Source organism: Myodes glareolus, chromosome 3 (genome assembly GCF_982192425.1).
Source record: "Myodes glareolus chromosome 3, mMyoGla1.1, whole genome shotgun sequence".
NCBI classification, from domain to species: Eukaryota; Metazoa; Chordata; class Mammalia; order Rodentia; family Cricetidae; genus Myodes; species Myodes glareolus.
The window spans coordinates 23,775,989-23,800,851 of NC_142028.1; the positions used below are offsets into that span (position 1 = coordinate 23,775,989).

Genomic DNA, 24,863 nt, shown 5'->3' on the forward strand with positions numbered 1-24,863 from the left:
GAAAAAAGAAAATGGTTCTGAATTCAGGGCTGGACACCGCTCAGTCCCCGAGATGAACAGCTGCTGTCTTCGCTTTCTTCCTCCTCGGCTGTGGAGCGGCACACCCCACACTAGATGCTTTCCCCTGTGGCTGCAGTGGAACTAAAGTGGCACGTGAGGTTTTAGCTCAGATGTGATGGACCCAGTGGTCTAATCTGCATCCATGCAAGTCCTTTCTCCTAAAAACCACAAAGCAAAAAGTCCTGGGTGTCACATCGTCAGGCTGTTGGGCATTTGTCCTATAATTCCATCATAACAAAAGAATAAGTGACTCTTTTCCTCTGAAACCTCACCCAAATTTTAGTCTCCACCAGCTGGGCCTACTCATTAAGGACAGCACCGACTCCTGCATCTAGTGCAGCTTCCTTCAGGACGCATACTCAGTGTCCCTTCTGGGTCCTGCGACAGGGAGCAGTTTGACGTTTTCCTGACATGTCCGTTTCTTGGCAAATAATATTTTCAGTTGATCGTAATCTCAAATAGCTAACTTGTTCATTTGACATAGACATGAACTGATTTTAATGAACTTAAGTTTTCTAAAATCATATAACAGGTTGATGTCGAGCTATGATGCAGATGTTCATCTCGCGACAGCATGATTTCCAAGTGACCCTTTGTTGCAGCGACATTCACTGACCCAAGTGTCGTAATTTCACTGAGCATACTGACAATAGACTTCTGAGGGAAAATAATAAAGTAAAATAAGATAAAGCAAAACTAACACACTGGAGTAAGACAAAACAAGCAAGCAGGAGGAAAGAAAATTTCAGAAATATCTACATCAAGGGGAAAAAATCAACAGTTTCCTCACCCATGACTTTCTATTGAACAAAGTAAAATCAAAACCCTAACAAAATTCGGGACAATTTCCCGCTGTTCTGTTCTTCTGTACTAAGCCTTCAGGTGCTTTCTAGTTTTAATAAACGTTTTAACTTCCCAACACACATCTTAAAATGCATATTAGATATTTAATTTTGGATGGCCCAGTAAATCTCCAGTGGCCATCAGCACTGCCCTGCTTTAGAATGTCACGTGACCATGACTGGAGGAGGCCAGGTAGTCCATCTCACCAACTCCTTACAACCTATCCTTTGATAGGTCAGCACCCAAGGTTTTATGTCTTCCTTCCCAGGAGTGTTTTCAGCACCATACTAGATTCTATTTCAGAGGGATCAACATCAACTTTCGACCAGTTATATAAAGAAGAAAAAAAAAAAAGGTAAACCCGAACCACACTTCCGGGTCATTCTGCAGATGCTGAATGAGGAGCCCCTCGAAAAGTCCAAGTTGTAAACTGCTGAGATGGGAAATGAGAAACTCAGAACAGGCTGGAGGAGAGAGTCAAATCATCTTTCTTTTAAGATATTGCTATATTCATATGCTCTTTACAGGTAAATTTGAGTTTCTCACCAGCGCAGAGCCTGCCAGCCTCTGATGCCCACCTGAAGGTCACAGCCACACCCCTGTCGCTCTGCGCCCTCCGTGCGGTAGACCAGAGCGTGCTGCTGCTGAAGCCGGAAGCCGAGCTCTCACCTCAGTCGGTGAGTCTCACTGCGGTCTTGGGCATCACGGAATGCTGACATGATAAGACCGTTCTTGTTAACCATGACCACAGAGGACAAGAGCCTCAGCATGATCAGTATGACGTAATTCCCTAACAGTCACTGGGCACAGGGTTTTACAGAATCGTCGTGTTTTACTCTGGTATTTCTTAACAAGTGAATAATAATTTGGGGTAGATCTTTTTACTGCAGGTTATGAATAATAAAACACAAATAGGATGTGTTAATTATGGAGAGAGCATGCTACAGTACGTTTTAGAGGAACTAAATTTCTTCCAATCCACCTGCTAGCCTGTAACAACTCGGATTATGTAAGATGCCGGGCTTTTATGCTTTCTCTAAAATCAAGCACTTAATGGTCTTAAGAGTGGACAAAAACAGTTTCTTTTCAAACATGCCTTTAAAACGTCTTCGCATTTTTAAAGAAACATCCTTGCTTACTGGCTTTGTGGTGTCTTTAGCAGTTTTACAGTTATCCTCGGCTTCTTGCCTCCAGGTCCAGTATGACTGAGGCCAGGGTAGCTAAGACAAAGGGTTCAGAAGTCATCTAGTTGTCTCTGTGTGCCCATTCCCCTGCCTCTTTACCATAAACCCGAAAACTGCCAGCCTCTAACCCTTGCCTTCATAGTCTTCTACATTTAGACCAATTTTGACAAATTCCCTTCATTTTTTCAGAAAGAGTTTCGTATAGTCCAGGCTGTCATTGAACTCATAAGACAGTTAAGGATGACCTTGAGTTTTTGATCCTCAGACCCCCCACTCCCAAGCGCTGGGATTACAGGCTTGTACCAGCATGCCTTTTTATGTGGTGCTGGGGTTGAAATCCAAGGTTTCTTGCTTGTTAGACAAGCACTCCACAACTGAGCTACATCCCATCCTCTCAGCCCTTTAAATACTGTATTTATGCACCAGAAGATCAAAAATTTGGACACTCAGTCTTTTTCCATGATTCCCTGTCTCATCCCTTATAGCACACACGCAGTAAGGATGAATGCAACCATGGTGGCTTAAATTCCATATCGAGCATTATCCCATTTAAAATTCTTTAAACAGTAGAACAAGAAACAGTTTCCCTTTGTTCTCCTCCAATGTACAGATCTATGAGTTACTGCCAGCAAAGTCTCCTGAGCGCGGTCATTATGTCGAGAATGACGAAAAGTGCATCGTAGCAGACGATATCACTCACAACGGGATTGTGTACACACCAAAGCAGGACCTGGGCGATGACGATGCAAGCAGTGTGTTCAAGGTAATCCCTCCTGGAACTCTCCAGAGCTGGTTGATGAGCCTGTGTTAAAATGCAAAATCCAGGACCTTCTAAGCACTACAATCTTATCCTTCCTTCTCTTACCAAACAATAATCAACAGAAAAGACTCTCAGAGTTCATTACTTTGTGCAATACATATCTACCAGAATTTCTCTAGCACCTTAAGTAACAAGTGGCTTACTGTTTCTCTCTGTAGCCATATATGTAGACATGTAAATATATGTGTGCATATATATATATATTATCTTAGAGATTAATACATGAGTAGCTCCTTGGCAGCTGTAATATAAGTCATTTGCATGATAAATTCTTTAAAGTACCTGTATATACATTGTTGATCATATTCCCCAGGTATTGTCTCCCCTCCCTTTCCTTAACCCCCTCCTTCTATGAGTTTCCTTTGTCCCCCAGAGTGTTTTGCTTCTACTTTCATTAATATATATAGACACGATTTTATGTATCTTTATAAAGTCTAGGGACCACAAATGATAGAAAACATAGTCATTAAAAATATACATAATGTTTTAATATTTTTCTAAGACTCGTTTAGCTCACTTAATATGATTGCATATGTTTTCTGGCAAATGACAAGGCTTCGTTGTTCTTTATGGCTGAAAATTCATATATATACTTTTTCCCTTATCCATGCCTCTGGTTTTGACCACCTAAGTTGGTTCCGCAAGTTAGCTATTGCCAACAGTGATTCAATAAACACTGGAGTGCAAGTGTCTCTGTGACCGGCCGGCTTGCAGTGCTTTGGGTAAAGGGGTGGTAGAGTCATATGGAATATCTACCTCCATTTAGTCTTTTGAGAAACCTCCATACTTCCACAGTGACTGGACTGTTTACACGGCCAACAGCAGTGACCATTTCCTCGTCGATATTTGCGGTTGGGTTTTTCCTTAATGACGGCCATTCTGACCGGACTAACAGGGAATCTCAGTGTGACTGATTTGCAGTTCTCCAGTTGCTAGGGAAGTTGAACTCATTTCATGTTTTTTGACCACTTACATTTCATTTTTTGAGAACTATCAGTCTGTTAATTTCATTAACCTGTTTGCTTATTGGGTTGATATTTCGTTGTTTAGGGTTTTCTTAGCTATTTGTATATTAATCCTCTGTCAGGTGTACAGTTGACCAAGATTTTCTCCCCTTCTGTAGACAGTGCCTTCATGACCAACTGACAGGTTTCTTTGCTTTGCAGAACTTTTTAATTTCACAGGGTCCCACTTGTCAATGTAAATTTTTAAGATTAGGGGGCTGGAGAGATGGCTCAGAGGTTAAGAGCATTGCCTGCTCTTCCAAAGGTCCTGAGTTCAATTCCCAGCAACCACATGATGGCTCACAACCATCTGTAATGAGATCTAGTGCCCTCTTCTGGCCTGCAGGCACACATGCAGACAGAATATTGTATACATAATAAATAAATAAATAAATAAATAAATAAATAAATAAATAAAAAATTTTAAGATTAATTACAACTAAGCTGAGCCATGAGCGTTAAATATATCCAGACTGTGAACTAAATTTTATCTTATCAAAATAGACTAAAATCTTTTGTTTTTACCTTTAAAACATTTATAATTCTTCCTATAGAGATCTGCAACTCACTGAGAACAATTTAAGTCCCCTCTCTGGAGTTTCCAATATGCTTTAACATGTAATATTTTTCCAGTCTGTAGGATTAAATATTTTTACCAACTCCAAAATCCACAAACCACGCTTTTGCCAGCTGTCTCGAGCCTATGCAGGAATTGGAGGCAGCTATAGAGGTAAATGTATGATTTCTTTGTCTGCTAAAATAAAAGGAGCAAAATTGATGTTTCACTGGGGTAGGGTGGAAGTTTAAAGAATGTTTTTATACAATTGGCCTATACATATGTATACATATACATCATATACATATATATCATATACATGTACATCTTAGGCACCACTCAATTCCCTTGGCAATGTATTCACAAGTCACATCTTCTGCCAAAAATAGGACTCAGATGAGATTACTGCTTCTCTCCCTAGCATGCCCTCCCCCCCTCCCCACTTCTCTCTTCCCCCATATCCCTCCCCTCTCTCCCTTCCCTTGTCAAAATTGGCTTTTTTATCCTAGACATCAATCATCTCGCTTCTTCATATCCCTTCTGTAGACACCACAGCTCAGTCAGTTGTGACAGCATTTGAGGCTTCGGGCCACAGCCAGCACTCTGTCTCAGTGGCTGAACTTCGGGCCACGGCCAGCACTCTGTCTCAGGGGCTGAGCTTTGCGTGGCTTATCTTTAGGCTCACACAGAAGCTGTTTGTGAGTCTGTTTCTTTTGCCTCACTGAGTCTTGCCTTAAAAGCCATCTTTATCCTAACCTCAATGGCGTTTTATTCTATAATTACACTAATGACTTGTTTGACTATGGTAAGCACACTCCTGAAATATACATTCTACCCTAGAGAGGCTTTTCATTAACCTCTGAAGGTGCCTTTCCATCGTGGTGAATACATTTGCACAGCTGTTTCCCTGGAACTCCCTCCCCCTTGGCTTGCCATCAACCAATGACCATCTTAATTTTTAAGCTCCACATGGTGAAGTCACGAGGACCAGCTGTAGTGACACCTGATTCCATGGTGACTAATGGACTTGTTAAACTTTGTGCACTTGTAACCTCTTTTCAGATGCAACCCTGGCATGTAGCTGTATCAAACAGCTATGAATGTAAAATGTTTAATGACAGTGAATGATTAAGAAATTTATTTTAAAACAATTCTTTGGTACACCTATGCATTTGCCATTTATTAAAAACAAAAGCAAATAAGCACGCTAATGGGATGAATATGATTGTCTCTCTTGCACAAAGGATTAAGTTTTGGATGCATGTTGGATACTATAGGATCTGAAGCATCTTCAGTGTTTCTCAGCCTTGGCTGTTATGTTAACTTTATACTCATCAGTGCTAACAGTGGCACTTCACATAAATACATAGTAAAAACAGTAGTCTCGTGTTTATGGCCATTTCAGAAATGATTGGCAATTCCAAGCTAATTCCACGCTAAAATTCATTAAACCATTTTTTTTAATCAAACTCAAGCCAACAACTCAAACAACGGCAGTTTTTAAAACTCAGACATTCTAAATGATACAATCCAGAGACAGACCAACCCGAAGTCTCTGGGCTGGAAGGAAAATATTAAAACTCTTTATTTTTGCAATTCAGCCATTATGCTCCTCTGAGGGCAGCAGCCTTTCTGTGGAGAACAAAACTACCGCAGCGCACAGCACCCACCAGCCTGGAGTCTGTGCCAGGTGTTTTGATCTGTGATGGGCAGGGCAAAGTGCACATGCAGTTTGCTCAGCCAAGGTTACAACGAAATCGATGACGCCAAGTGAGGGAGCTCTCAGACTCACTGCACCTTTGACGATGGACTGGTTTTTGCTGTGGCATCTTCAGAGACCTACTTTCTATTGTCCGTCATTTCCCAGCCTCTAGCCTGGGATACACAGTCCCGCATGGAGCTGGGATCCATGTCCCAGGCTAGAGTGTGTAGCACACACACATTCCGAGATCCTACTGTTTACTGTTTGTGTCTCTATCTCATGCACTGTTAAATGAGTCGTGTTTCTGAAACCCGGCTGCAGTGAATTTCCTTTCCTGGTCTTTGGTGTTGACCACCAGTGTCAGTGGGAAACATGACTATCATTTCAAGAGAACAGCCATCTTAGAGAAAGTTATGTGTGCTTTACAAAGAAAAAATATACTCACCTCTAGTCCATGAAGCAACAGAACAAATGTATAAAATGAAAAGTAATAAACAAAAATATAAAAATATTTAAAAAATTACTATCGGGTAGATGTCCCTCTCCTACTTAAGAAACAACAACCATTCAAAGTCAGTTATGAACATTGGTCTCACTGTGGGGCTCACGTGTTGTCTTCTCTATAGCACCTCAAGCCTTACCTATGGCAGCAGTCGCAACAGGGAACTACAGAGGAGGAATTAGTTTCGCGATGGGCGTAGACTCGATGGATGGAGAGTACAACTCTCCAGAGGTGGAAGTAAGAGAGATCGTGAGGAAGTACTTCCCGGAGACCTGGATCTGGGACATGGTGCCACTGGAGTGAGTTGGGTGCCCCTGGGACTTCGCATAGGTGACGGTGTGAGTCCCACTCTGGGACTTTGGTGTCGTTCTTGTTCCTGGATCCTTTCCCTTCACTTACCTCATAGCGAAACATTTCTTCTCCTCCTTATGTGGCTCCCAGTTTACAGAAGTAACAGAAAACTGGAAGCTGTCTTTTCCACCAGGAGAAAAGGAAAGGGACAAAGGAAAAGAGAAAGAGAGGGGAGAAAAAATTAAGAATGGGGGGAGAGACAGAGCGGGAAAAGGAGGAGGACTTCCAGAGAACCCCGAACAGAAACATCAAGTACCTAGATCCAGTCCCATGTTTACTGCACTTGATTTCTGAGTCACCACATTCTGGTTGTTTTTGTTTTTGATTTTTCCTGTCCTTCTCCTCCACACCAGCCTATCAGGTAGCAGTGAGCTGGCAGTGAAGGTCCCTGATTCCATCACTGAGTGGAAGGCCAGCGCATTCTGCTTGTCCGGATATACTGGCCTCGGTCTCTCCCCCACCATCTCTCTCACAGTCTTCCAGCCCTTCTTCCTGGAACTCACCCTCCCCTACTCTGTGGTGCGCGGAGAAGCCTTCACCCTCAAAGCTACTGTGTTCAATTATATGTCTCACTGCATTCGGGTAAGGGCACAGCTCTGGAAGCGAATGTGAACCCCATCACCCCCATTACCTAGGGCTCATCATATCCCTCCTAGAGCTAGGTGATGTGTCCTGATTTCGGAAGGGAGCAAGCACTCAGAGCAAAGCTTTCTGGCCACATGCTGTTTTGTAAATGTTCCCTATATTCAGATATGGTTTCCACAAGATTACTCTTTCCTTTTGAGTTTTTTTTTTTTTGAGGCAGATAGTCTCACTGGGCACACAGCTCAGGCTGACCTAAAAGTGCCCACCTTCTTGCCTCAACCAGCAGTGTGCTGGAATTATAGGACTATGCCACCATGCCCAACTAAATGACTTTGTATTTAAAGTCTGTCTAAAGAAACATCTCTTCCTCCACTGGTACAGTGAAATCCAAGGCATTGGCACCATTCCTATGTGTAAACATCTAAACTTCAAAGTATGTGCCAGGATTTACCCATTATGACACATGGCAAAGTCTCTGACCTTGTCTGCATCCTAGGCTTCTGACTCTCTCTGCCTGTCTGGGTTTGGGAACAGATCCGTCTGGACCTAGAGAACTCTCCTGATTTCCTGGCAGTCCCAGTGGGAGACCATAAAGACTCTCACTGTATCTATGGAAATGGAAGGAAAACTGTGTCCTGGGCTGTGACCCCGAAGTCACTGGGTGAGTGGCAAAGCTGTTGGCTGATTTCGTGCTTTGTGTTGCAATGATTTGCTCTGGCTGTGGGCCCAATGCATGGTTTCTCTCCTCTTGAATTTAAAACAACCAAGCAGAAAACCACTGTATACACTGGGGGAAACGCACTTAGCACAGTATAACTGTGCTTTTCTGAATTTTCAAATACGTTTATTCACTGTGCATGTGTGCCAGGACACACATGTGAAGGTCAGGTGACAGTTTGTGAGGAGTTGGTTCTGTGTAACATGAGGGGCCGGCTTGTTGGGGTTTCTGTCCGGCCCAGTACCCCAATAAGCCAGCAAGTCCCAAGGAAAATCACACACAAGACTCCATAAGATTATAAACTGATTGGCTCATTAGGTCAGGCTTCTTGTTAACTCTTATAACTTATATTAACCCATTATTCTCATCTATGTTAGCCATAATGGCTCCGTACCTTTCTCAGCTGGGCAAGTTACATGCGGCCTCTTCGGTGGTCTGTGCAGGAGTGGCTGAGGAACCTCTCTGCTTCCCAGAATTCTCCTGTTCTCCTTGCATCACCTCTACTTCCTGTCTGGTTTTCCCGTCTATACTGCCTGCCTGACCAATCAGCGTTTTATTAAAATATGATTGACAGAATACAGACAATTCTCCCACATCATTTCCCTCTTTTTTTTTTAAACAAAGAAAAATACCCATAGTCCATTTGTTGGGAATGTGGGCGTAGTATTTCAGGCCACTTCCTGCTGGTTGGGGGCGCTGATGATCTTATGGGGACCTAAAGAAAATTTAGAGTTATAATCAAGTCCTGACTGGAGTATCCTGTGAGTCTTGATCATCTCAGGCAGCAGTCTTGAATATGTTCTGGATGTAGAATTCAGACATCCAGGCCATCTGTTCCTGTTGGAGATTTTTCAGGTGGCCTCCCTTGGTCAAAGGTGATTTTTCTTAACTCTGAATAAATCCAGAGCCTCTCGTTTTCTGTGGAAACAAAAGCAGAATCTCTTCTCCAAAGTAACATACCTTTTGACTTCAATTTTGAAGCCAAGGTATTTTCTTTTTTTATTATTATTATTAAATTATAAAAGTTTCCATTTCAGCCCCTCCTCCCACCACCCTCCCACTCCCCCCACTCCCTCTCCTCCTCCCTCTCCATCCCCTAGAGCAGTCAGGGTTTCCTGCCCTGTGGGAAGTTCGAGTTCCTCCCCCCTCCCTCCAGGTCCAGGAAAGGTGAGAGTCCAAACAGACTGGAGCGCCAAAATCCAGTATATGCAGAGGAAGCAAGTCCCAGTGTCATTGTCAACGGCTTTTCAAAAAGGCTCCGGGCCAGCCACATTCAGAGAATCTGGTTGGATCATGTCCTCGTTCAGTCCCAGTCCAACAGGCCTTGGTGAACTCTCATTATATCAGTCCCCTTGTATCAGTGGGTGCTTGCATCCCTCGCAGTCCTGATTACTTTTTTTATTTTCTTCATCATTCTGTTCCTCATTTGGACTGTGGAGTGCTCAGTTCGGTGTTCCAATATGGGTCTCCATCTGTATCGCCATCCAATGTCGGATGAAGGTTTCCTGTGCCCTTGCCTTCATTGCTCACGATCTCTTTCCTTCTGCCTCTCATTTGGACCTAGGGAGCTAGGTCCAGTGTTCCAACGTGGTTCTCCGCCTCCATCTCCATCCATCGCCAGATGAGGGTTCTATGGTGACATGCAAAATATTCATCAGTATGGTTGTGAGCCAAGGCCGGTTCAGGCACCCTCTCCTCTGTCCAGAGAACAATCTGGGGATCTCTCCTTGGACCTGGGATCCCATATATAATCAAGTTTCCTATAAATCCTAAAATGACTCCCTTAGTTGAAATATATTCTTCCCTGATCCCTTATTCATCCTTCCTCCCTTCCCCCCATCCCGGTCAACCGAGCTTTCTCCATTCCTCCCCTACTCCCTTCTCTCTAACCCTCTCCCCTTCCAACAACCCTCCCACCCCACCCCCATGCACCCAAGGTTACCTGGGACTCTTGACTATTTCCTACCTCCTGGCGGATAGCTAAATAATCTTCATCAGGATCGTCTTCTTATTTAGCTTCTCTAGGATCACGAAAAATAGGCTCAAATACCTTTAAATTATGGTTAGAATCCACTTATGAGTGAATACATACCGTGTTCCTCTTTTTGGGTCTGGCTTACCTCATTCAGTAAAGCGTTTTCTATGTCCATCCATTTGCATGCAAAATTCAAGATGTCATTATTTTTTACCGCTGAGTAAAACTCTAACGTGTATATGTTCCACACCTTTTTTAACCATTCTTCTATTGAGGGGCACCTCGGAAGCCAAGGTATTTTCAAAATACCTATCTTGGGTTAGTTCAGCAGCATTTATAAACAACAGTCCTTTAGCAGCTGTTGCTCCTTCCTCAACAATCAAACAATTCAAAGAGAGCATAATAACATACAGTATCAAGATTCTCTTTGTATTTTTCATCTTTATGTGGCTTTACTTTAACCTCTATTTCTTTTATTTTTACTTTTAGTTTTTGAGACAGGTTCTCTGTATATCTTTGCCCTGGAATAACTCTGTAGACCAGGCTGTCCTTGACCTCACAGAAATCTGCCAGTCTCTACCTCCCCAGTGCTGGGATTAAAGGCGTGTGCTACCACACCTTGAGGTCACAGAGGTCAATCTACCTCTGCCCCTTGAAGTCACAGAGGTCAACATACCTCTGCCTCCCAGGCATTGGGATTAAAGGTGTGTACCACCACACCTAATTATTTCCTTTTTTCTTTTTTATTTTTAATGACTTTAACCTTTAGCTTGCATATATTTTTAACACACGGTAAACCATTTAGAGGTTTTCTTCCTCTTTGAATCTCTCTTTACTGTATATCTCTCTTTTTCTGACTACATGAGCCTTTAATTTACTAAGCAATATGGAGAGTCGTGGCTTTGACGGCTAGAACCAGCTCATTTTTTAACTTTTCAGCCTCATGGCTGAGATACCAGCCAGAGCTGTGTTCACTGTCACAACTCTATGGCGTTTCAAGGTCCTTACTAGCAAGCAAGCCATAGTATTCTGCTCACAGACCACATTCAGTCGGACTGCCTGCCTGAAAGAGTCAGAGATTGCCCTGGCAGGACAGCCCAGAAAGCCTGTATTTTAAAACAGCGCAGCTTTTTTCCTGTTACGGCTGAAAACCCGAAAAGCATGCATTCAGCTTTACATCAACACCGTTTAAGTGTTTAGTGGCAGGACCTTTTAAAAGAGCTGCAGGGTTTTGCACCTAAAGCTGAGTCAGGAAGCCTCTCTTAGATGAGAGCACTTGCTTGCCTCTAGCAAGCAGAGCAGACCCGAGAAATTACTGCTACCAAGAAACCATGATTTACTCTATTCTTTCCCAAGCTTTCTCAAGCTTTCTGTGAATTCAGTTATCCACGTTGGGCGCCATCTGTCACATGAGGGGCCGGCTTGTTGGGGTTTCTGTCCGGCCCAGTACCCCAATAAGCCAGCAAGTCCCAAGGAAAATCACACACAAGACTCCATAAGATTATAAACTGATTGGCTCATTAGGTCAGGCTTCTTGTTAACTCTTATAACTTATATTAACCCATTATTCTCATCTATGTTAGCCATAATGGCTCCGTACCTTTCTCAGCTGGGCAAGTTACATGCGGCCTCTTCGGTGGTTTGCACAGGAGTGGCTGAGGAACCTCTCTGCTTCCCAGAATTCTCCTGTTCTCCTTGCATCACCTCTACTTCCTGTCTGGTTTTCCCGTCTATACTGCCTGCCTGGCCAATCAGCGTTTTATTAAAATATGATTGACAGAATACAGACAATTCTCCCACATCAGTTCTGTTTCTAGCATGTGGGTCCCAGGGATCAAATCTGGGGTGTCAGGCTTGTCAACAAGCTTCTTCAACTGCTGGGTCATCTCACTGGCCCAAGTATTACCATTTAAAGCCATCAAAATTTTCTCTCCCAGGGGAGGTGAACTTCACAGCCACCGCAGAAGCTTTGCAGTCTGCAGAACTGTGTGGCAATGAGGTGGCAAAAGTGCCAGCCCTCATACGGAAGGACACTGTAGTCAAGCCCTTAATAGTCGAGGTGTGTGAGTACTGAGTCTGTCGTAAGACATTGTGTTTGTAATCTGGGTGACTGTATCTCACTTCCAAGATTGTGCATGGGTCTATAGCTCAGTGTACTTCAAAGTGTTTAGTTTGGGGTTTTGTTTGGTTTGGTTTGGTTGGTTTGGTTTGGTTTTGTATGTTATGTATCATTTTACCTTTTTTTTTCTCAACTCTAAGCCTGAAGGAATCGAGAAGGAGCAAACATTCAACACACTATTGTGTGCATCAGGTAAGTGTAACAAAACACACAATTCTCAAAGTAAGCAATTTATAGCTGTGGGAAAATCATCTCTGGGATACAGCTTACTCTGAAGAAAAAAACAAACAAAAACTTGTATGCTCTTTCCATGAAAACCTAAAGATATCTCATGAAGAGAAGCCCTTTTTTGATGAAAATCTCTCAAAATATGCTCAATTTTCCCAGGGGAATAAAGGATAAACACTATTGATGATATTATCATATTGTTATCATTATTACTATATTTTAAGGATAAAAAAAGGCAGGTGAAAAAGTTGCTGGAAAGCTCCTAGTTAGTGACAAGAACTAAAAGCTTTGACCTGGGACAAGATTCTTTCTAAGCCATCTGTGTCTGTAAAACTCCTCCTCAAACTATGTTGAGGCTATTGAAGGAACTGTGTGTCCTTGCTCGGTTGTACTGTTACATTAGTAATTTAAATATTTCCATATGTATGCTTTGATTGACAGTATCTCTAGTGTCCCAGTATAGACCCCCAAACAGTATTTGATTGATACTGCTAGTATGACCATATAAAGATCTCCATCTAAAAAGTTGTATGCCACCTAGAATGTTCCTCAAGGTGAGGCTTTACCTACAAACCTCATTCCTTATAGAGATGCCCTTCAACTTACAAAGGGGTTGCAACCTATTAAGTCCATCATGAATTGAAAATAATGAGTCAAAAATCCATTTAATATACCTAACCTATGGACTCTCATAGATTAGCAACACAATTGTTCGCTCTCCTATTCCTTCCCATGCTGGCTCAGTTGAAGCGGAGGACAGCTGTGTCTGCCTGCATCACCAGAGAGTGCTGCATTCCACATCAGTGGTCCAGGGAAAGGGTGATGCACAGAATTCTAGGAGCTTATGGTTTCCACTGACTGTGCCTCATTTTCACACTCTAGTGACTGGAACCATCATGAGTTAGAGACCATTCATGGAAATATCCTTGGTAGTCTCATCTACATACAGTGTGTGTGTGTGCGTTCATGTTCCTGTGGAGGGTGTATATATGTGCATGCATATGAGGGACAAAGGTCAATCGTAAGCATTGTACCTCGGGTGCCTTGTTTTTGTGAGTCAAGGCCCCTCACTAACCCAGGAAAGTGAGCCAGCTGGCCAGCAAACCCAAGGGATCTCCCTGTCTCTACCTCCCCAGAACTGAGATTACAATACACACCACCACGTCTGGCATTTCCTCCTCACACAGGTTCTGGGTATCGAACTCAGATCCTCACACTTGCAAGGCAAACACTTTACTGACTAAGTCACCTCCCCAGACCTAGGCACATAGCTTTAATAACAACTGAGTGACAGAGTCCACGGATTTACATGCTTCATTGGTGCAGATCTGCTTCCTGAATTCCTGTGTTCAGCCATCATCCGTGCTTACAGGACTGTAGGTCTAACAGGTACCTCAGAACCACCCTGCCGGCAAAGGGAAGCACTATTGGCCCCACTATGTGCTCCTCCCAACTCCCTTCATCTTACAGTGTGATAATTTCATCCTTCTACATGACAGGTATAAAAATAAACACATCTGCTTTTATCATGTTATTTCTCTTCTTCTCCACCCCAATCCATTCACAAATGTAATTGACTCCACTTTCGAGTTATATCAGAATTTACCCACTTCTCGCCACACCTCCCCAGACCTCCTTCTACGGTAGCCCTTCTCTCTGGCTGGCCTATTTCAATGACAACCTAACTGGGCTGCATGTGGTGGCACAAGCTCGAAACCCTAGCCATTAAGGAAATGACACAGGAACATCACAAGTTTGAGGCCAACCGAGGTGAGACAGTAGACCGGGTCTCAAAAAAAAGTAAAGTTAACATTTTCCTAACTGACCTCCTGACAATCCCCTCTTGTCCCTATACAGCAAGGTGGTTCCCTTCAAGAACATATGTCAAATCGGTCAGAATGTGTCCTTCCTCTGCCACACCTTTCCTACATCCCACGGTGCCAAAACCCTCACCATCACCCTCAAGCCCTCCCTACCGTTAAACATCATGGCCTGATGCTCTGTCTCTCACTCGCTGCGAGCTGGCCACCCCAGCCTTCTCCTTCCTCTTGGGACAGTTTATCACACTTTGGGCTCTAACGTCTTTTTCCTTTTGGTTCATTTTTCCTGGACATATCTTACTCCGTGACTTACTGATGGGCTCTGAACACAATGACCTTATCAAGGAGTCTTTCCATAGCGAGTCACCCACCTCCCCAACCCTCCACTTCCCGAGTGCCCTCACTTGACTAGTTCAGCCCATAAACAGCCTCTTCTAACTTTCTCCAGGACCCACCAATGTCAGTCTCACTAAACACATCTTCACTTGTTTACCTAACCCTTCTCGTAAAAGTAAAAGCTCTAAAAAGTCAGGAAATGAGTTTTGAAAGTCACCATGTAAGACAGAACCCAGCACATGCCACACATTTAGTGCGTATTTGTGAGATAGATGCCTGTGTGAAAACATTACTAACATTGACAGGAATTGCGGCTCAGTAGGTAAAGCGCTTGCTGTGCCAACCTGAGGACCTGAATCTGGATCCCCAGCCCGCACGTAACAGCTGAGCAGGACAGTAAGACCACCTGTAGTTACTCTTGTAATCCCGGTCAACGCCAGGGGACTGAGGAACAGGGGCAGGAGGACCCTAGAGGAACACAGGACAGCCAGTCTGGCTGAAACAGCGAGTTCTAGATTCAGTGAGAGACTCTGGCTCATGGGTGCATGTACACAGACACAGAGAGAGAGAGAGAGAGAGAGAGAGAGAGAGAGAGAGAGAGAATGAATACAATCCATAAAGGGAAAGAAAGGAACCTTTGTATATAAGGAAAGCTATAGACATTTAATACAAATATATAAGCCATATGAACTTTGTTGTGAAACAAATGTTGACTTTGGGAGAAACTGAATTGCATCAAGAAATCGCCTAAGGTTCAAGAGAAACAAAAAGATTGCATCTAGATAATGCTGAGGAAAAATGCTCATGACAACACAGAGCGTTTCTTTCACCCCCTCCCCACGTGCACTATTACTGTCTAATACCTCGTTTGTCTTCTTTGCTTAGATACTGATTTACTTAACCAGTGGTCACTGACCCTTCCACCCAATGTGGTTGAAGGATCTGCCAGGGCTACGCACTCCGTTCTGGGTAAGTCTCTCGGCTCCGGCCACAACAGCTGTCTCTCTGTGTGAGCCCAGCACACACGGGGCCTCGCCACGCATGACGGGCTCCAGACGTTCACCTGAGGAAGGAGTCGCAAGCTCAGGGCTACCCTGGGTGAGAGCGAGGAAGTGGGTTTGACAGCTGCTCCTCTACACAGTATGCTTTGGTTAGCTCTGACAGCTAATAAGGGCTGTGTCCTCATCTTCAGTGATCAACTGGGTGGCAGTGTGCCTAGCATATATGAAAACAGTAATTCCATTTTCCCAGACATCATGGCCCACCAGAAAAGATGTTATCTCTTGCCATTCAGTTTCTTCCCTGCTCTCTGCTTTTCTCGTTTTTTTGTATAATTTCTTTTTGTCTTTCATTCCATTAGTAACATGGCCTCTTGGTTATATTATCTTATTGCAGCACAAACCATCTCCATTTTTCTCTAATTTGTAATAACCTTTTACTCCTCAGGCGATATACTAGGCTCTGCAATGCAAAACCTCCAAAATCTTCTCCAGATGCCCTACGGCTGTGGAGAACAAAATATGGTCCTTTTTGTTCCTAACATCTATGTCCTAAACTATCTGAATGAGACACAGCAGCTGTCGGAGACGATCAAGTCCAAAGCCATCGGCTACCTCGTCAGCGGTGAGCAATTTTACCTGCACTCCTTACTGCCTGCTGTTTGGTTCAGATTCGGTCATCACTGTTGCTGTGATTTCCAATCAAATGCCCCTCTCGAGAATAATGACTCCCAATACTGTTGATACCTTCGGAAACATGTTCTTTGATAGGGTTAAGATAGGGGAAGAATAGTAATTGTCTAGTGTCGCTCTGCTTCATAAACGACTGAATTCCCTCTCCAGGGTATCAGCGGCAGCTGAACTATCAGCACAGCGACGGTTCATTCAGCACATTCGGGGACCGTGGTGGGAACAGCCTGGGAAATACCTGGTAAGATGAAATTAACTGTGTCTTCATGCTCTCCTGATCCAAGGCATTTCAGGAGTCTAGAAACTGCTATTCTCTGTACCTGGGATTCTTTTCTGGAAGGGTTACTTATTCTTAAAACTCCAAATGTCATCCCTCCTGACCTCGGCCACCCCACCTGCCCTGCCGGCACTGCTGGTAAAAGCAAAGCAAAGAAATAAAGGTGTAAGGCCGGAAGTACAGTCGTCCGCCGAGGAAACTTCCTCGCTGCCCTTTAGAAGAGGCAAGGTGGAGAGCAGGGAGAGAGATGCAGAGCGGTACAACTGGAACTCATCTGGGAAATGCAGTTTTGATGGGAGGGTGCTATGACAGTTCAAAAAGAGATAAATTTCATAAGACCGAAAGATTGAAAACTATCAACTAAGACCCTCCAAAACGGCCTCCACCAAACTGTGAAGACCAGGGTCTGCAGAAAGCACATGGCGAACTGTAAAGTGAGGTGGCCCTGCTCTCGGCCCCTTTTCTGCCTGCAGGCTCACTGCATTCGTGCTCAAGGCCTTCGCCCAAGCACAGTCTCACATCTTTATAGAGAAGACGCACATCACGAAAGCTCTCAACTGGCTCTCAGGGAAGCAGAAAGAAAATGGTTGCTTCCAGCAGTCTGGACACCTGCTCAACAACGCAATGAAGGTGATGCCCTGGTCCTCTGAACTGAGTGCTGTGATGTGTAGGGAGAAGGTGGTGCCCTGGTCCTCTGGACTGAGTGCTGTGATGTGTAGGGAGGAGGTGGTGCCCTGGTCCTCTGGACTGAGCACTGTGATGGGTAGGGAAGAAGGCTTCTCTAAGAGTTCTCCAGTCCTTGGGGCTGGAGAGATGACTCGGTGGTTAAGAGCATTTGGTGCTATTGCAGAAGACCAGTTTGATTCCCAGCATCCTCCTCAAGCAGTTCACAAACAACCATAACTCCAGCTCCAGATGACCCGATGCCCTCTTCTGGTCTCTGTGGGTACTTCACTCATGCACAAACGGACACATAAATACACAAATATACACTATTTTTTTTTAAAAAAAAATAGCTTTTTCTTCTAAAAAATAAAAAAAAACTTAAAATAGAGTTCTCCAGTCCTAATGACATAACATGGAGGGTCCAATGTTCAGCAAATGCCGAAGTGTGAGAGTTCTCGCTCTGTCCTTCCAGGGTGGCGTGAGTGACGAGGTGACGCTCTCTGCCTACATCACCATCGCCCTGCTGGAGATTCCACTGTCTACCGATGTACGTGTACACCATCCCTGCACCTCCCTCACAGACGCAACTACGATCCCCTGAGGATCCCTCCAGTGTCTGCGGTCTTTGATTTTGATACAGTTCCCTGGCACCTTTTTAACAGATTCAAGGAAACCACTCCCCGATACAAACTCTACTGCTGGGGTGTTGCAGCATGACTCTCAACCTGGGGTTAGCCTGGGCATAGTTCCTTAGCCTGGTTCTGCTATTTTGAAATTGGCCCTCATCTTCTTTTATAGCACAGTATTGTCCGCAATGCTCTCTTTTGCCTGGAAACAGCCTGGGCCTCCATCTCAGGGAGCCAAGGAAGTCATGTCTACACCAAGGCATTGTTGGCCTATGCCTTCGCCCTGGCAGGAAACCAAGCCAAGCGAAGCGAGCTGCTTGAATCACTAAACAGAGAGGCTGTGAAAGAAGGTAGGTGCTTCTATTGCAAAGTCTGTCTAACCAGAAGTCACTAACGGGGCAAAGGCAGAGTCACTCTCGTGCCACCTTAACCAGAAAGACAGCAAGAGAACTGTCATTGACCCAACACTTAAGTGATGTGAACCATTTTATTGACACACGCATTACTGATTTTATATAATCCAACTGCTGGTGCCACACAAGTATGTAAGAGACACAAAGACTCCCCAAGTGATTATCTGGGAGTTTGGTCAAGATCTGCTTGCTACCAGGCAGGGTGGCTCACGCCTTTAAATCCAGAACTTGGGAGGCAGAGACAGGGGGATCTCTGAGTTCGAGTTTGACGCCAGCCTGGTCTAGATAATGAGTATCTGTCTCCAAAAAACCAAATTATGTGTTTGATATATTTGATATAGACTGTTCTAAAGCGTCCACTTGTTTCATCGGGGCCAGTTCATTGGCTGAACTCATCATCACTCATGGGGTAGATCTTACAACCATGTTTTATACTTAAAATCTTATTCTTTCCATTTGAAAGAGGATTCAATCCACTGGCGACGTCCCGGGAACGTTCAGGAAGCAAAGACACTCTTCTATCAACCACGGGCCCCTTCTGCTGAAGTGGAAATGACAGCTTATGTACTTCTCGCCTACCTTACGGCTCTGCCGTCCCCTTCTTCAGAGGACCTGTCTTCCGCATCCCAAATTGTGAAGTGGATCATCAGGCAGCAAAACTCCCACGGAGGCTTCTCCTCCACTCAGGTCTGTGGAGAGACCCTAGGAGGGAAAGATAAATCAACTAATCCATATATAAATGCAAACATGTTATAGGGATTAAGTAGCTGAAACATCGTCCCTCCATCACCAAGTCCCAGCCTGATTCACATATGGATCACTGCTCTGTCCGCCTTACCTTCTCATTGTCTTCTCCCCAAAGCGGGTCCTCAGCATCCCCAGGGGCCAGTTTCCCAAAGCAATATTTCTGTAGAATTACTTCCATGAGAAAATTAACTTTATGTTCATCCACAGACTAAAATTCTCTAATATTCTGCCTAAGCCACTTCCTCTCCACAATAAATGTGTACTCGTGTAGCGAGTTAGGCAAGTCCTTAGGCAGAATGGACTTGCTGCCATTGCTGGGGCCGTTTAAAACATCACAGCTCTTCCCCGATGCCCATCACCCTCTCCATAAATACTTTTCATTATTCAAGAATTATCTCATTTCTCATCTTCAGTCTTCTTTTTCTATCTTAGCCTACATTTTCTTCTTCATTTCAGATTTCTACAAGAAATACTGCTAGAGAGACTTACAAATTACTAATGATATATGTTCAGTTCAGATTTCTGTATATATTGTAATCTGTGTAGATGATAAAACTTCTCTCTGAAATACCTAGACTGGGTCACCATTAGTAAGCAGGATGGAATGGTATTGAAATTACAGTGATTAACTGTGTTTTTTTGACTAAATAATCCTGAAAGGAAGCAGGGTTGACACTATGCATCCAGTGTGGACTGCTATCTCTCCATCCACTGAGATTTCTGTATCTTTCCTTTTCTCAGGATACGGTGGTGGCCCTCCAAGCCCTCTCCAAATATGGAGCAGCCACTTTTACAAAAAGTAAGAAAGAAGTGTTGGTCACCATCAAGTCTTCAGGGACATTCTCTCAGAAGTTCCCTGTTCACAATGCCAACCGCCTGCTGCTGCAGGAAGTCAGACTGCCGGATCTTCCTGGAAATTACGTCACCACAGTGTCAGGGTCTGGATGTGCATACCTCCAGGTGAGACCTCCAGGGCCCAGATACTGGGCACATGGAAGAGAAAGTGTCAAGGGTTATATGATCACTGCAAAATCAAAAGGAGAAATCTGTGCTAAGTCAAGAGTTGAGTTATTTAGCCAGGCAGTGGTGGTGCATGCCTTTAATCCCAGCACTCGGGAGGCAGAGGCGGGCAGATCTTTTGAGTCCAGCCTGTTCTATAAGATCTGGTTCCAGGACAGGCTCCAAAGCTACAGAGAAAAACTGTCTCGAAAAACAAACAAACAACAACAACAACAAAAAAAAAGAGTCGAGTTAACTTAGAAACTTCGAAGAGGCTGTGAGATGTTTTCAGCACTGAGATAAGGAATTTTGTTCTTGTTGTTTTCAGACATCGCTAAAATATAACATCCTTCCAAAGACAGAAGGAAGAGCGCCCTTCACTCTGCAGGTTCAAACTCTCCCCATAAACGTTGATGAAAATCACAGAACATTCCAAATTCACATCAACGTAAGGTAAAACCTAAGTAGCAACCAGTCTGCTTATAAGACATGGAAAAAATGGGTTAATGCCTGTGGAAGAAATACATTATGCAAAGCTAATCTTAACAAAAATGGGGTCTTGTATTCGTGAACCAGGACATTTTCTTAACTCTTACTGAAAGGCCTTAGCGTTGAGACTATATCTCAGGAATATACACATACATATACACACATCTCATCTCTCTGAAGAGAGGAAAGGAAAATGGTGAGATTTCAAATAACTGCACAGATACGGTTGATAGAGAAAATGAGTGACAAAAAAGATTAGACTTCTGGGTCACTCCATCCCGAGGAACCTTGTCGGAAGGACTTAACTCTGTGCATTACCTTCACAGTTACACTGGAGAACGATCCAGCTCCAACATGGTCATTGTTGACGTGAAAATGGTATCAGGCTTCATACCTGTGAAGTCAACTGTGAAAAAGGTAAACCCTACACCATCAGTAGAAAAGGCTAAATGCAGGAGGGGCTTGGTCCTGCCTCAACTTAATATGCCAGGCTTTGTTGACTCCCCATGGGAGGAGACCTTACCTTTTCTGAGAAATGGGGGCATGTGGGGGGAGCAGGAGGAAGAACTTGTGGTTGGTGTGCAAAGTGAATTTAAAAAAGAAAGAAAAAGGCTGAACACTAAGCCATAGGTGGAAAGGGTTAACACTAACTCTTGCAGGTGGCAATGCCATACTGTTTGTCTGTCTGATTTTACTGATGCAGTTTTCAAAAGGCTTACTCCTGCAAACTTGCCTCTCCAGAGGGTGATTCCTTCTTTTATTATTGCTTATACTGGTTACAGTCTGTTGTGCATGAGGCCTAAGTTTTATCTAAACCTAATGCCACCGAGGGGTGGCAGCGGGCAGCAAACCACGAGGGGCAGCCAGGTCCCACCACCCCAGGCCTCTGTAAGTCCCAGGCAGGTGGAAGGCAGCAGCTGAGAGACCTGTGGGAGGTGGTCATTGGCAGGGCAGCGAGTCCCACAAGGAGGTGGCGGGTGAGAGACAGAGAGGGATAGTCACACCATGCAGAGAGAGGGTTTGGGTATAAGTTATTCAATGGGTTATGGGAAGAAAGGGAATGGGGAGAGAAAGAGAGAGAGAGAGAGAGAGAGAGAGAGAGAGAGAGAAACGGAGAGGCGGGGAGAGAAGAGGAGAGGACCACAACAGCCACCTCTGCAGATAGGGCAGAGAGAGCACAGCCTGGAAGCAGAAGGAAGATCCGCTTGCCTATGTAGAAGGGGGGGGGAGTGGGCAGGGCTTGTCTCTTAAAGGGACAGGACAGACCATTACACCAAGTTCTAGCCTATATCCAATTCTAGCAAACCATTAGTTATCAGATTTGTGGACACACCATGTATATACACACACATACATATGTATGTATCTCCTTATGCATTCCTAGTATGTGTATTTATCACATATATGTATATGTGATAAATATTCATACATATGTACCTATATACATATGTATGAATAGAAAGGATTCAGTAAATATTAGCATTATGACTAGTATTCCTAAAGAAATAAAAAAAAAATTAGTAGTTTGGATTCTCCAGAGAAGCCTCGTATGTGAAAAATACCTGAAAACTGTCCCTAGCATAAACCTTCCTCACTCCGTATTTCTGGCTTATCAACAGCTCCAAAACCAGCCTGACATCCAGAGGACTGACGTGACCACCAACCATGTTCTAGTCTACATTGAAAAGGTAAGATTTGTGACTCTGGGTCTGTAAGAATTGCTGGAGTGTCTAAACCAGACCAACAAGATTCCAAAGAGTCAGTCTCCACCACTTCTCTCTCTCTCTCTCTCTCTCTCTCTCTCTCTCTCTCTCTCTCTCTCTCTCACACACACACACACACACACACACACACACACACACACACACACCAGCAAAGCTGTTAATGACACTTTTAACCATCCGCAGAACTTTGTTCTTTCATTTTTATTAGTTATGTTATAGAGATCAAAACGTCCCATTCTCTTCCGGGCTGTGAGAGAGGAGATAGCACACTCCTACAGCTTAGTATATCTTAAGAAAACAAGATGGCGACTGACGACTGAGTTATCATTGAGTCCACTTCTGTTCTCTCGTCTTTCCAGCTAACCAGTCAAAGCCTGAGTTTCTCCTTCTTGGTGGAACAAGACATTCCAGTAAAGAACTTAAAACCAGCTCCGGTAAAAGTCTATGATTATTATGAGACAGGTAAGTGGAATCCAGATATGCTGAGCTTTGATAGGAAATAGAGTCTGGCCTTATTAGAGGTTATCTTAAATAAAATGAAATTCCACAGTCTTTCACTGGAAGAAAAAGTGAGTTTTTATGGTCACTTACAGTTATGTTTCTGTGTATTACCCTTTTGTGTGCACTTAAACAAGCCTTAGGGTCCCTCTGGTGAAAGACATCATGAAACAATTGGTCGTGGGTTCTACTTAAATTTCCCTCTAAAGTTGCTTGCTTTAGGCTGGATTATTCTGGGAAGGTAAGAGTAGCAATAATTTTTTTTAATTGCATCTTGCTACTGATGTGTGATACAGAACCTATCATTTGATCTTCTTTTCAAAGTGCTGTAGATAAACCCCCAAAACGGGAGGAGACTGGATAGAACAAGAAATTCTTCTGTTTCTTCCTGACTTTGAACTTGAAACTTGCCAGCGTTATATCATGTTGGCAGTATGAAACGATGTCTCCTCCTTAAGTGGAGGAAAGACGCAGAGAAGAAGGCACAATGCCAGCAGGAAAGCCCAGGCGTGGGAAGGGACCATCTGAGTCTGGTGGGTGCAGAGGCACAGCAAGCCCTCAGTTCCGTTCCAGAGCCTGGTTCTCTTAGTCTCCAGCACCAAACAAAATAACTTAGTGTAGACTTTATTTCCATTGATTCTGTAGCTGTGATTTAAACTCTCGTTCTTTGTCGACAGGGCTTACCCACAATTAACCGCTTTCTGCCTAATCATTTCTGTGTTCTAGATGAATTCTCCATTGAAGAATACAGTGCCCCTTTCAACACTGGTATGGTAGAAACAGTCTAATTGAATACCAATTTAAAGAAAATAAACGAGCACCTGCTTTAGTTCTCCATACTAGGGGTTTTTTTTTTTTAGTATAACATTTTGTATTATATAAATTCTGGTGTATCATCAATGAATTGGACTGTATCAGATACATTGTAGAATTTTTTTAATAGAAATATGCTAGTGAAATATAGTTACTGATACCTGGTGGTGACTTATTGTTAGCTTAATTTAAGAATTTGAGAGATTTATTTGAGAGAGAGAGAAGGAGAGAGACAGAACATGAAGTTGGGTAGGGAGAAGGTGGGGAAGATCTGGAAGGAGGTGAAGGGGGAAATAATATGATCAAAATACACATAATTTTTCAAATTAAAAAAATATATAAAAGAATTTGTAAGGCACAAAAATTAAATCAACTAATGTTTGCATTCTACACCCGGTGGCCACCAACATTTTTAAGACATTTTTAAGTGTACACTGGTTAAGTCAGTGTCCCTGTGATTAGCCACATGGCACAACCTGAGAGGACACATATAAAAGACATTCCTTTAGGCTGATTGGTAGAATCATTTTCTGTGGCACTTTTGGCTCTCTCTTTAAACTTTGAAGAAAATCTGAGAACAGTTTCCTTGTTAAATATAATTAAATTTAAAGATTTATAATTGAATGTTAAAATTAGTTCTTTTAGTAGGTTCTTGACTTCCCTTGGTATTTCTACTCTTCTGTTTAGACTCTGAACAAGGAAATGCTTAAAAATGGGAACCTGTAGATCTCACCAGATGGACGTCTCCAGGCATGAAGAACCAAGACCTGAAAGAAGAACGGACAGTGGATAAATGGGAGGGAATTACAGATATATGAAATTTATATATATTGAATAAAGTTATGGCATTTACAGTTATATTTTCTTATCGTACTTTTATCATTATATTTATTTTATGAAATATGGTTTTAGCACTTTAAGAGTGCCTAAAGAAGCTACAGAAAGAGATACAGTAGAAAACACTATGAAGTGGAATTTAAAAAAAAAAAAGTGTTTGGTCAACCCACAAGAACACAGAGAAAATGATCCCATGTTTTCTAACATTGGTAAACAGCCCAAAAGCTCATCAGTAGGCCCACGACAGTCTAACAAGCTGTGTCTGTTCAGACCAGGGTGCTAT

At 43.4% G+C, this 24,863-nt stretch overlaps 1 protein-coding gene across 1 annotated transcript in view; it reads left to right on the plus strand.

Moving 5' to 3' along the window:
• LOC125406896 (pregnancy zone protein-like) overlaps positions 1-24,601 on the plus strand; it is a 47,831-nt gene extending 23,230 nt beyond the window's left edge. The window contains exons 15-36 of the mRNA XM_048444020.3: positions 1,431-1,580; positions 2,698-2,850; positions 4,545-4,641; positions 6,796-6,970; positions 7,376-7,604; positions 8,142-8,268; positions 12,238-12,359; positions 12,560-12,611; positions 15,689-15,772; positions 16,250-16,426; positions 16,645-16,732; positions 17,242-17,398; positions 17,907-17,981; positions 18,233-18,410; positions 18,937-19,160; positions 19,962-20,180; positions 20,548-20,672; positions 21,035-21,125; positions 22,328-22,396; positions 22,792-22,894; positions 23,657-23,698; positions 24,431-24,601. Of these exons, the coding sequence (XP_048299977.3) occupies positions 1,431-1,580; positions 2,698-2,850; positions 4,545-4,641; positions 6,796-6,970; positions 7,376-7,604; positions 8,142-8,268; positions 12,238-12,359; positions 12,560-12,611; positions 15,689-15,772; positions 16,250-16,426; positions 16,645-16,732; positions 17,242-17,398; positions 17,907-17,981; positions 18,233-18,410; positions 18,937-19,160; positions 19,962-20,180; positions 20,548-20,672; positions 21,035-21,125; positions 22,328-22,396; positions 22,792-22,894; positions 23,657-23,698; positions 24,431-24,453 (2,760 nt within the window). The 3' untranslated portion in view covers positions 24,454-24,601. The remainder of the gene's footprint in view (positions 1-1,430; positions 1,581-2,697; positions 2,851-4,544; positions 4,642-6,795; positions 6,971-7,375; positions 7,605-8,141; positions 8,269-12,237; positions 12,360-12,559; positions 12,612-15,688; positions 15,773-16,249; positions 16,427-16,644; positions 16,733-17,241; positions 17,399-17,906; positions 17,982-18,232; positions 18,411-18,936; positions 19,161-19,961; positions 20,181-20,547; positions 20,673-21,034; positions 21,126-22,327; positions 22,397-22,791; positions 22,895-23,656; positions 23,699-24,430) is intronic.
• Positions 24,602-24,863: the final 262 nt, after the last annotated feature.